At 46.2% G+C, this 12,533-nt stretch overlaps 1 protein-coding gene across 5 annotated transcripts in view; it reads left to right on the top strand.

Moving 5' to 3' along the window:
- PLCB4 (phospholipase C beta 4) overlaps positions 1 to 12,533 on the top strand; it is a 985,968-nt gene that overhangs the window by 870,795 nt on the left and 102,640 nt on the right. For all 5 annotated transcript variants that reach the window (XM_069234144.1, XM_069234142.1, XM_069234140.1 and 2 more), the window contains 2 exons: positions 6,123 to 6,211; positions 11,502 to 11,652. In XM_069234144.1, the coding sequence (XP_069090245.1) occupies positions 6,123 to 6,211; positions 11,502 to 11,652 (240 nt within the window). The remainder of the gene's footprint in view (positions 1 to 6,122; positions 6,212 to 11,501; positions 11,653 to 12,533) is intronic.

The following is a 12,533-nucleotide window of genomic DNA, read 5'->3' as shown; positions in this document are numbered from 1 at the left end:
CTGAGTACTAACTTGTGACCACAGACCTACTACCAATAGAGCACCCAACGGCCCTGCTCGCACCCTGCACTACCTGCATTCTTGATCCTGGCCTAAGGGGTTGCGTGATGGTTACTCACCCTAGAGTGGACCTGCGGCTGTGGGATACCTCATACTGCAACAGTTGGAGGTCCCTTGAAAGAGACTAACTCTCCGGCACTTATCTACCTCCATTGCTTGCTTCCTTTGCCACGGTGTTGTCTGTGGAGAAAGGATCACTTTTTGCAAAGATCCCGGTCCTCACACTCCTAACGAGAGGTACAGTCCTGTGAGGCCCCCACATTGTTCTCGTTTGGCCCTGACGCCCTTGCCCAGCCACTATGTCATTGTTCCGCCCTACTCTGAAGACTCTTCCATTAAAGACTTGCTCACAAAACCCTCTACAAAGAAAATTAACCTAGCTGGAGATGGATCAGAGGTGGCATCTGTTCCTGTTGTCACTGCCTCAGAGGGTTCCCATGATGACGATGCTCCAGTCATGTGCACATTCCTGGAAAGCCTCTTCGGTACCTAATGGATGACATAGCAGCCCTTAAACAGGACCTGGCGGCTGACATCAAAGATATTAGGAGGAATATGGGTGAACTGGAACAGAGGGTCGACTCCCTGGAACAGGCCCGCGACTCTTGTGACAAAGAGTTGGAGGAACATCAGTGAGAAATCCTCACCCTCCAGAACCAAACCGCTGATCTTAACTACCAACTGGAAGACTTAAGAAACAGGTTGAAGCGCTGAACTATCCACATTAAAGGTGCCCCTCTAGAGGCCGATTTAGGGAAGCTGGAAAGATTATGGGGGTCATTCTGACTTTGGCGGTCCATGACCGCCATGGCGGAGTGTGGCGGAAGCACCGCCAACAGGCTGTTGGTGCTTCCTGGGCTATTCTGACCGCGGCGGTAAAGCCGCGGTCGGAAAAGGGGAGCCAGCGGTTTCCCGCCGGTTTCCCGCTGGCCCAGGGAACCCGCCATGGCGCCGCTGCTTGCAGCACCGCCATGGGGATTCCGACCCCCTTCCCGCCAGGCTGTTTCTGGTGGTGTCCACCGACAGAACCAGGATGGCGGGAACTGGTGCCGTGGGGCCCCCTAACAGGGCCCCACAAAGATTTTCACTGTCTGCTTAGCAGACAGTGAAAATCACGACAGGTGCCACTGCACCCGTCGCACCCCTTCAACTCCGCCGGCTCCATTCCGAGCCGGCTTCATTGTTAAAGGGGCTGTCCCGCTGGCCCGGCCAGCGGTCTTCTGGCGGTCGCCCGCCGGCCTAGCGGGAAAGCCGGAATGGCCGCCGCGGTCATTTGACCGCGGTGCGGTCTTTCGGCGGGAACCGCTTGGCGGGCGGCGACCGCCGCGGTCAGAATGACCGCCTATGTTTTTTTGCTTTTTTTCAAGGAATTTCCCGCTCTAGCCAATAAGAATGTCCTAGATCGCAAATACAGAGTGAGTCACCCGGACCGGTCCCCTGGGCAGCCGCAGGACATTCTCAACTCGCTTCATATTATTGACAGAAAGAAACTGTCATGTCCTCAGTGCATGACAAAAATGCCATTTATTTTGAGTGTGGTAAGGTGTAACTATATCAAGACTTGTCCCCTATCACACAGCATTGCCGCAAAATCCGCTGACCCCTCACAAGTTTTCTCCGCAACATAGGGATCAGATACAAGTGGGGGCACCCATTCCCATCACATTTATATGGAATAATGAAACCCGTAGCTTGTGTTCCCTTGTAGAAGCTCGATCACTGTTGGGCATGGACGTCTTGGAGAATGACAACCATCCTCAATCTCAACATGGATGCCCAATGCCTCTTCCATAGCGGAGACTCACATCCCCAGCTCGAAGATGAAACGCTTCAGCAAACCCTCTGCTCTAGAGCACTGGCAGGAACGAACCACCCTACTGCATCAACTTCAAAGAAATGACAGCACTTCAGATCCAGGCGATGATTAGAGGAGACCCTGCTTTCATGACTGATTCCTGCCACCTTCGACTGCTTGTTGTGTAGGGCTGTCCCTCTCATTTCTCATGACCTGGAGGAGCTGGGAGTTTTATGGCCTCATACTCTTGCTTCCTTCTTCTGAGCTCTTTGCTCCACCCAAACGAAGGCTTGACATGACTATTACCGACCACATGGTCCCTCTGACTTTGATTCATCATGATATTCTCAGACAGGGACCCCCAGCAGTTGTTCTGTTTATTGTTCTTACCGGTACATCAAACTCTGACAGCTCATATCAAGTCAAGCACTAGTCAGTCACTATGTAGTCAGCAGACTACCTCACTATTATAGACATGGGATTGGTGCATAGGCTTTGTGCCCGGACCCTCCAACATAGAATATTAGAAGTTGTGGACTCTCAGGGCAGTGTGACAGACTGAGATGAACACATAGCTCAGACATTTGAACGCTTCTTTTCCACTCTCTACACAGCTGAGGCCCTGGCCTTGAGGGACGCTGATTCATATCTGGCACAAGTATCCCTGACCTGTCACCTCCTGGCTGACTCCTCTAGCCTAGAAAGAGACATCCAGACCACCAACATGCTTATGGGCATACAACGGCTGCAACCCAGCAAGGAGCCTGTCCTGGACTGATACACTGCAGACTTTTACAAAATCTTTGCACCCATACTAGCGACTATTAGCTCATCTATACCATCTGTTTAGTACAACTGGCACCCTCACTGATACAATCAATTGGCGACCATTACAGTCATCCCTAAACCAGGTAAAACCCACACTCATTGTTCTTCATACCACCCCATCTCATAATCAGTATCCTGACTGCCCGCCTGGCCCCTTACATTCAATGTCTTGTGGACTACAATCAATCTGGATTCACACCTGAACGCAGCTGCAGCGACGACACTAGACATCTTTGCCATTTTGCTATCTCTGGTCACTAAAAAGGTATTTGATCTGGTCCTCAGGCCATATCTCCAACTTGTACTCACTAAAATGGGCCTAGGCCTACGATAAATTAGTCTGTTACGCTAATGACATGATGATAGCATTGACAAAGCCTCTGTCCTCTTTACCCCCTCTCATGAGAGGGATGGAAGCATTCAGACAAGCCTTTGGCTTCAAAATTAGCTTTCTGAAGTCTAATATCCTTAACCCTATTCTCACTGAGGCTGACCAAGCTCACTTGGAACGCCTGTTCCCCTTCACTTAGGCACCTCATGGAGTGAGTTACTTTGGCCTCCAGATACTCCCGATGCCTGGCCGAACCGCAGAAAGCAACTATGCTAAGCTCCTGGCCACTGCCAGATCTGACCTCTCCTCCTAGAAGAGATACACCCTTTCATGGTTGTGGAGACCAAGCCTACCTAGCCTCCTCGGAGGGTGGATTGGGCATCCCCCACTTAAGAAGATACTATCAAGCGGTCCAACTCCGCTACATGGTGGAATGGTCTAGGCCATACACGGAAAAGCATTGGTGTTTCATAGATCAAGCTGTGGCTGGCATACACATCTGAAAAATACCATGGCTGCCTAAACCCTACCACCCTCCAGGAGTTTACATTTCCCCAGTGACCCGTGCCATGATAGGAGCCTGGGACATGGTCCAAAACCGCTACAAACTCTCTATACGCATATCGCCATTGACCATGTTTCTAGGCAACCTTGACTTCCTGCCAGCGGTACAGGACCTATCCTTTGCATCCTGGCAGGCTGCCAACTGCAAAAGGTTGGGAGACTCCAATCTAATTATGGCCTACCTTCCAGTGCCCGCTGGCAATATATAGTTCTTTGACACTGGCTCTTACATACCCATATTTGCCCCATGTGAGCCGACCCCTGACCTCCTTTGAAAAATGACTTATCACCCACTCACCTGATAAACACCTTAGCCCTCATTATGACTTTGGCAGTCAAAACAGTTGACCGCTGAAGTCACGCCGGCCAGGAGACCACCAGTGATGGCCGTCTTAAGACCGCCGTATTATGACTCCTGGCAGCTCTCCACCATAAATTGGGCAGAGAGCCGCCAGCAGCCATACCGGCAGTCGACAGTCTAGTGGAGGTTGCTCCGCTGGCACTGCCATGTCATCACAACACTGCCTGCTGTATTACAACTTTGTAATCAGCGTGGCGGTGTTGTGGTGACAGGGCGGTACCTGTGGAGCAGGCCCCATGGACCCCGTTCCTTCCTGGACGACATCTATAAATTCCTCAATACCTTATTGGTGCCCTCTAAGTCTCTGGTGCAAAAATGCTGGGAGCTCAAACGTGAACGCACCTTTACCGCCAAAGAATGTGGCGACATTTGGCAGAGGGCCCACACCTCCGCATGTAGTACGACGGCTAAGGAAATGATGCTCAACATTGTACACTATTGGTATTACACATCTGCGAGGGTGGCTAAATGGAAACAGTGCAGTGATGAGAATTATTGGAGACACTGTGGTCAGACTGGTACACTCAACATACTTTCTTTGGCACTGCCCCAAGATACAGTCATTTTGGGCAGAAGTCCTGGCTGATATTAATGAGATTTACTACACAGATGTTCCCAGATTCCCCTGTTACATCCATGTAGGACTTCTGAATTCTCTCACTTACCCATTAGAGTCGTCGAAGGTGCGGGCTAGCACATTGGCGCTTGGTGCGGCCAAACAGATACTGTTGGCACATTGGGACTCTGAATTGGTCCTGTCGCACCTAGACTGGCTCCAGAAGTTGTGGCATCTCCTCGGAATGGAGAAATTAATAGCAGCTGCATCTTGTACGCTTCCACGCTTTGATAAAACTTTGGGTACTGCATACAATTCCTGACTGATGAATTTAGGGAGCTAATGTGCCCAGCCTACCTACAAGTCCTCTAACTTACCCGCTTCGACCATGCTGCTCAATGACTGTTGGGGATGGCTTTCCCTCTGTCTTCCCAGTACTCAGCACTAGTTGCTTATGCTTCCAACCATAGTGAGCTGTCAAGGATGTTTTCTCCCTATCCCTACCTCCCTTCTCTCCTCTTCCCTGGCCCTCTCCCCTGTTCTACCCTCCCTGTCTTTCACCCACCTTTCTACCTGTCCATCTCCGAGTTATTGTGGATCTTTTTTTGTTCCCCACCGGCCTTTGGATGTATTTGCGAATTATGTTGTATTGAAGCTTTGAATGTAATCTATAAAACAGATTTAAAGCTTAAATACCATGCATCATACATTCAGCCTTGGGGCTTATTAGACCTACGTAGGGGTGCCTTATTAATTTTTAAAAGGAAGGTTCTGACCTGTAAAAAGGTTTTATCTTGACAGGTCGAATTGTAGTTTTAAGATGGCAGTGATGGCGGTCTTGAGACCGCCATATTATGACTCCCGGCAGCTCTCTGCCATAAATTGGGCAGAGAACCGCCAGCAGCCATACTGGCAGGCTACAATGGTAGGTCAGCAAGCAACCTAGCACTGTAGTGAGTGGCACAATGGTTGCTGCAGACCACTAGTGACATTTAACATACAGGCCATTGGTGCACTTTGTGTCAAATGCTAGGGATTTATAGGTGAGTTAAATATGCCAGTTAGGGGTATAGCCACTTTCAAAATGTTTTTGGGGTCAGAACACAAGCACTGTGGCCTCGTTAGCAGAGTCCCAGTGCCCAGTGACAAAAAACAGCAGCATCAGTCCAAAACAAATAGGGGTGATATTGGAAAAAGGGTTATTTTCCTACTCCTACAATTGTGAGCTTTGGCATATGTCTAAAGCAAGTGGTATTATCAGAATTATTGCAAAGAGATCATGAGTATAAAAAACACAATCAGACATTTATGTTGTCAGAATTGCATTCATCCTATCTATATAAATTCATCCATATAATCTTCATTTTGACACCAACATGAAAAACCTCACTCGTAATTCAATTCTCATTGCAAACAAGATATATTTTGCATAAATTGTTTTCCTACATTTATATTGATTATTGTACTCCCTGTTTATGTAGTAAGTGCAATAGGAACATGGTGCTGTATACCTAGCAATGTTTCTAAAGAATAACAATTTAAGATCCTTGTGCATACCAGCAGTGCATGCAACAGTATCATTTAATTAATATACATGGAAGATAACAATGCTTTTGTAATTTTTCAGATATTGTGGATGCATTGTCTGACCCAAAGAAATTCCTCTCTGTTATGGAGAAAAGGGCAGATCAAATGAGGGCTATGGGTATTGAAACTGTAAGTATTGTTGAATCATGTTTTTAAATGAACGTTGCCATAGTTCCTTGGGTTTAAATGCATATTTAAAGCTTTAAAGCAACATGATTGTAAGGCAAAGTTTATTGTCACCATTCATTGTAATACAGGTGCAGAATGTATCTGTAGTTACTGTGCTGTGTTGGACCTGGCTCTTTTTTCAGGGTTGTTAGACTGACAGCCTTAGGGTGGTCACCCCTAACTTTTTGCCTACCGCCCTCCACTTTTTAGAGACTGTTTTTGCTGGTTTTAAGACTCTCCGAACTTTACCACTTCTAACCAGTGCTAAGGTTCATATGCTCTCTCACTTTAAACATGATAATATTGGATCATACCCAATTGGACTATTTAATTTACTTATAAGTCCCTAGTAAAGTGCACTCTATGTGCCCAGGGCCTGTAGATTAAATGCTACTAGTGGGCCTGCAGCACTGATTGTGCCACCCACTTAAGTAGCTCCTTAACCTTGTCTCAGGCCTGCCATTTAAATGCCTGTGTGTGCAGTTTCACTGCCAAATTCGACTTGGCATTTAAAAGTACTTGCCAAGCCTAAAACTCCCCTTTTTCTACATATGTCACCCCTAAGGTATGTCCTAGGTAACCCATAGGGCAGGGTGCTATGTAGACAAAAGGCAGGACATGTACCTGCGCTGTTTACATGTCCTGGTAGTGTAAAACTCCTAAATTCGTTTTTACACTGCTGTGAGGCCTGCTCTCTTCATAGGCTAACATTGGGGCTACCCTCATATACTGTTTGAGTGGTAGCTGCTGATCTGAAAGGAGTAGGAAGGTTATATTTAGGATGGCCAGAATGGTGATACAAAATCCTGCTGACTGGTGAAGTTGTATTTAATATTACTATTTTAGAAATGCCACTTTTAGAAAGTCAGCATTTCTCTGCACTTAAATCCTTCTGTGCCTTACAATCCACGTCTGGCTGGGTTCAGTTGACAGATCCCTTGTGCATTCACTCAGACACACCACAAACACAGGATACTCAGCCTCACTTGCATACATCTGCATTTTGAATGGGTCTTCCTAGGCTGGGAGGGTGGAGGGCCTGACAATTACATGTCAAAGGACAGTAACCTGCCCTCGCACAAAGGACTGCCACACCCCATACTGGGACCCTGGCAGACAAGATTGAACTGAAAGGGAACCTTGTGCACTTCTAAGCCACTGTTGGAAGTCTCCACCACTTCCAAGGCACAGTTGGGTATTTAAACAGGGCCTCTGCCCCTACCAACTCACACACTTCCTGGAGAAGAGAACCTGAACCAGAATCTGCATCCTGCCAAGAAGAACTGCCTGGCTTCTCAAAGGACTCATCTGACTGCTTTCTGTGAAGGACTGCTGCCTTGCTGTTTTCCTGCTGCATTGCTGCTCTCTGGCTGTGGTTAGATGTGCTCTCCAAGGGCTTGGATAGAGCTTGCCTCCTGTTCCCTGAAGTCTCAGGACCAAAAAGAGTTCATCTCTGCAAGAAGGACTCCTTGTGCAGCGAAAATTGAAGCACAGCCTGCCAGAAATGACGCACAGCCTGCACCGTGGTGAAAAATTCACCAGCCGCCGAACCGGAATGACGCAGCCTGACTTCGCAATGAGAAGATCGACGCAGCGCCAGCGTAGTGACCGGAAATTCAAAGCACTGCCCACTGGATCAACGCACAGCTGAGCCGGAACGACATAGTCCGACTTCCAGAGAGGAACCGTGCGGTAGAAATTTCCACGCAACGTCCACCGGATCGACGCAGCCCCTGTGACTTCATCCTGCCAGTGCCGGAAATCCACGCATCACCCCGGGGCGTCTGAGGATCCACAACCTAGCGCTGGAAAGCGATGCACAGCTGTCCCTGTGTGAAAAGTAAATGACGCATTGCCGTGTGTGGCCTGAGAAATCGGCGTACACCTCCTTGTTTTCCACAGATCTCCTCTGCGGTTCTTTGCAGAGATTTTGAACGCGAACCTGGTACTTGAATGAGACATTTATTGCGTTTAAAAGACTAAAGAGACTTTATATCACTTTTACAGTGGTACCTTAACATATACTGATTGCATCTTAATCATTTTGACCTGCATTTTATCTAGATAAATATTATATATTTTTCTAAACACTGTGCGGTGTATTTTTGTGGTGCTATACTGTGTTATTGCATAATTTATTGCACAAATACTTTACACATTGCCTTCTAAGTTAAGCCTGACTGCTCAGTGCCAAGCTACCAGAGGGTGGGCACAGGATAATTTGGATTGTGTGTGACTTACCCTGACTAGAGTGAGGGTCCTTGCTTTGATGGGGTAATCTGACTGCCACTCCAAAGACCCCATTTCTAACAAGGGTGATCCTCAAACTTTTTGCCTCCTTCCTCCTAATTTTTCTGACCAGTTTTCTTTTGGGCTTTAGGACTCTGCGCACTTTACCACTGCTAACCAGTGCTAAAGTGCATATGCTCTCTGTGTAAATGGTATTGGTGATTGGTTTATCCCTGATTGGCATGTTTGATTTACTAGTAAGTCCCTGGTAAAGTGCACTAGAGGTGCTCATGGCCTGTAAATCAGATGCTACTAGTCGGTCTGAAATACTAGTTGTGCCACCCACATGTGTAGCCCTGTAAACAAATTCGTTTTGGGTCTCTGAACTCACAATTTAAAAACACATCTATGAGTGAAGTTGTTTTTTAGATTGTTAGTTTGAAAATGCCACTATTAGAAAGTAGGCATTTTCTTACTTAAACCATTCTGTGACTGTGGATTCCCTGTCTGGGTCAGACTGACAGTTTGGCTGTTTGTGAATCTCCTCTAGACAGTGACACAAAGTTTGCTGGGGTGTAGCCTGCATAAACTGATGAGCCATCTGGGGTTGAGTGGAGGGAAGAGTGGTCACTTACATCTGAAAGGGCTGTGCCTGCCCTCACACAATACAGTCTCCAACCCCCTGGTGTGTGTCTGGAGGTAGGCTTTGGCAAGGCAGGATCCTGTAAACAACAGAGACTTTTATTTGAAGTTGGGCAACCTCAAAGGCAGAAAGGGGTATAAGAAGAGCACCCAAAAGACCAGACTTTAGATTGCTTCAAGATTGGCTTTTGGAACCAAGAGGAACCTCTGCCAAATAGAAGATCTGAGGAGAAGTGCTGCCTCGTCCTTTGACTGTGCTTTGTTGGGATATTCTGCAGTTGCTGCTTCTGCCTGTGAAAGAGGGCTAAGACTGGACTTTGTTGTATATTCCTGTTTGAAAAGCATCTCCAAGGGCTTGGACTGAGCTTGCCTCCTGTTTTTGAAGCCTCAGGGACAGCAAAGGCTTCACCAACCAGTCTCTGAGTCTGCATGCTGTGGACTCAAGCTTGTCAGAGTTTGCCATTCCAGTTCCTGGGCCCATGAGAGGGACATTCTGGTAAAATCTGGTGAAATGATGCTGACAACACCATGCCACGTCACAAGGATGCCGCTGCATGGAACCTGTGACTCCACCTGCACCTGAAGCCATGGACCTCGCAGAAGAACAACAACCCCACAGACATCGCAGGCCCTGTGTCACTGTTACCACTGGCTTTTCAAGAACTCGCAAGATCGGAATGTTGTATCACTGACGTTCGTGACACCCGACTCCGTCGCAGCACCTGTGACCCTGTGACTTGACTGCAACCCTGTGAGGTCACCCCACAGCATCGAGACTCTGCCGGACTTTGACTTTGCCCAGGGACCAACTCCTTGCAACCGATGCCGCCTCACCTCCACTGCTCTGCATCAAGGACCCGACGCCTCTTCATGGCACCGGAACTGATGCCGCCTCAGATCCAGTGATGTCTCGCTCCCTGACTCTGTGCACCAGCCTGTTTTCCCTACTTTTGCTAAGGTACTGTGTCTGATGGTCCGTGTGACTCCATAAACGGTGCCAGTGGCATCGCATTGTGGAAAACGACTACATCACGACGAAGCTTATCATCAAATTGCAGCAATAATGCTTCTAGGCACTATTTTTGTGTTTTTAATTGCTAAAGTCATATTTGTAATGATGTATTGTGGATTTTTCATGTATTTGGTCTGGTTCTACTTAGATAAATAATAATAGAATCAAGAAACTAGGTTCCTTATGGTCCAACTCTCTCGTTCTGAAATGCCCGTTCAGGTTGAATGTGGGTTATCACATAGGGTGTGGACCAATTTGCCCCAATAAAAGTCTAGAGATTAAAGAAAGAAGCGTAACCCACAATGTATTCTCATCTGAGATTCTAAATTTGTAGATATGTAGTGATATATTTCACGTTGAGTCAAAGAGGGTGCTTCAAGAAAGTTTTTATTGTAGTTTTGAGCAATGACACGTGGATATAGAATCTGAGATCCGACACATGTTTCGGCCACTGTTACAGATCTGCCTGGGGCTTTTTCAAGGCTAATGGCAAGACATATGAGAGATTTCAGCAATGTAGAAATACATTTTGATCTGTAGAAGGATTCATTCTCAAGAAAGTCGCAAACAGTCACATCTCAAATCGGCAAGAGTGTTTTGAATTGCTAAAGTCATATTTTTAATTGTGTATTGTGGATTTTTACTGTATTTGGTCTGGTTCTACTTAGATAAATATTTACTATTTTTCTAAACCTGTGTGGTGTCTATTTTGTAGTGTTTCACTGTATTACAGTGTGTTTTGGTACAAATACTTTACACATTGCTTCTGGGATAAGCCTTTCTGCTCATGCCAAGCTACCAAGGGGGTGAGCAGGGGTTAACCAGGTGTGTTTCTCCCTTGCCCTGACTAGAGTGAGGATCCTTGTTTGGATAGGGGGTAACCTGACTGCCAACCAAAGGCCCAATTTCTAACACTTTGGCCTTCATTTAGGACAGTATGCAATAACTTGGCTGGAGAAGGAGTATTGGAGAGATATAGAAGACAAAAATGTAGTCATTTGAGCATAGGCCACCAACAGTGTCTCGCTGTGATGAAGGTTTCTGAAACATCCACTTGTTTTTGAAAACAATAAAAATGAATCAAGCAAAAACAAAAAAATATCCACCCACATGCAACGTGTGATCCTTCCACAAGGAAATGGTAAAATAAATGTTCTCACTCACATAATGTTATAGTTATCTCTGATGAATATGGTAATATCTGGGCAAATAGTTTTTCTGTTTACCTTGGGCTCCTTGTTTGTCACTTTTAGATGATTGAGTGTTTATCATACACAAGTGAAAATAAAGGCAGACTCTTCATCATTAACTCTAATTTTGTGACTCATAATGCCAGTGTCTCCAATGATCATGTCCACTTTTTTTTAGAGTGAAATTGCTGACGTTCCCAGTGACAATACAAAAAATGACAAGAAGAGTAAATCAAACAATGCCAAACAAAATGTAACTCCACAGACTAGCTCTGAAGCCCGACCAAGCGCACCTACAGGTTTGGGGACAAGCATGGACACTAAAAAAGGTACAGTTGGATACTTTAATATCTTATAATAAGTTAGCATTTACTTTAGGATTCATTCACTTCAGAGTCTTAAGCAGATTTTCCATTGCTTTGGGTAAAAAAGACATCTGGGTGTATTAATTCTGTAAAAATGAAACATCTCTATTTCTATTTCAATTGAATTTCAATGAGAATATATATTTTTTAGTTCTAGATTACTGACAAACTCTAGGGTATAATAGCTGAAAGTACCTTTTTTATTGACTATCACTTGGTTTTAGTGGCTTTTCAATTTACAGTTAATAAAGTGTAGCTTGAGTTTGCTTCTATCATTTGGTAGTTCTGACTCTACCTTAATGACATCATTTAGAGAATTGTAGTTTGGAATTAGCCATATGCAAATCAGTGTTGACCCTGCTCCCCATGGGAACAGTCCAGCCTGAAAGGCCAGGCCTTCCCTGGACCGGGAACAAGCAACCTGGGACCAGTTTCATGGTAATATCCCTCATCAGCCAGACTAGCTTGAATCCAGTGGTACAGTTACCCCAGACATGGGTCCTGTGCTCGCTATGCCACCACATTTGAGGCAGCCTGGCTTTTGAGGGGTGATAACCTAAAACCGATCTCAGGGTGCTTGTTTCCAGTCCAGGGAGGACCTGGCCTGGCAGTTCGGGCTGAACAGTTCCCATGGAGAGCAGAGTCAAGACTAATTTGCACATGTCTTAGTCCAACTGGCGAGCAAAAAAGCAATGGATTTATGCTCAGATCTATAACTGGGAGTTAATGTTAAACATTGTTCAGCATTCTGTCCATCATCTCTTCTTTTTTGCCTTTGTCTCCATATGTGGTAAGGGTATGCCCAGACAAAGGTCCTGTGTTTGCTCTGCCACCGGAATCAAGCT

Source organism: Pleurodeles waltl, chromosome 5 (assembly GCF_031143425.1).
Source record: "Pleurodeles waltl isolate 20211129_DDA chromosome 5, aPleWal1.hap1.20221129, whole genome shotgun sequence".
Lineage (NCBI taxonomy): Eukaryota > Metazoa > Chordata > Amphibia > Caudata > Salamandridae > Pleurodeles > Pleurodeles waltl.
This window is presented reverse-complemented; position numbering and strand designations above follow the sequence as displayed.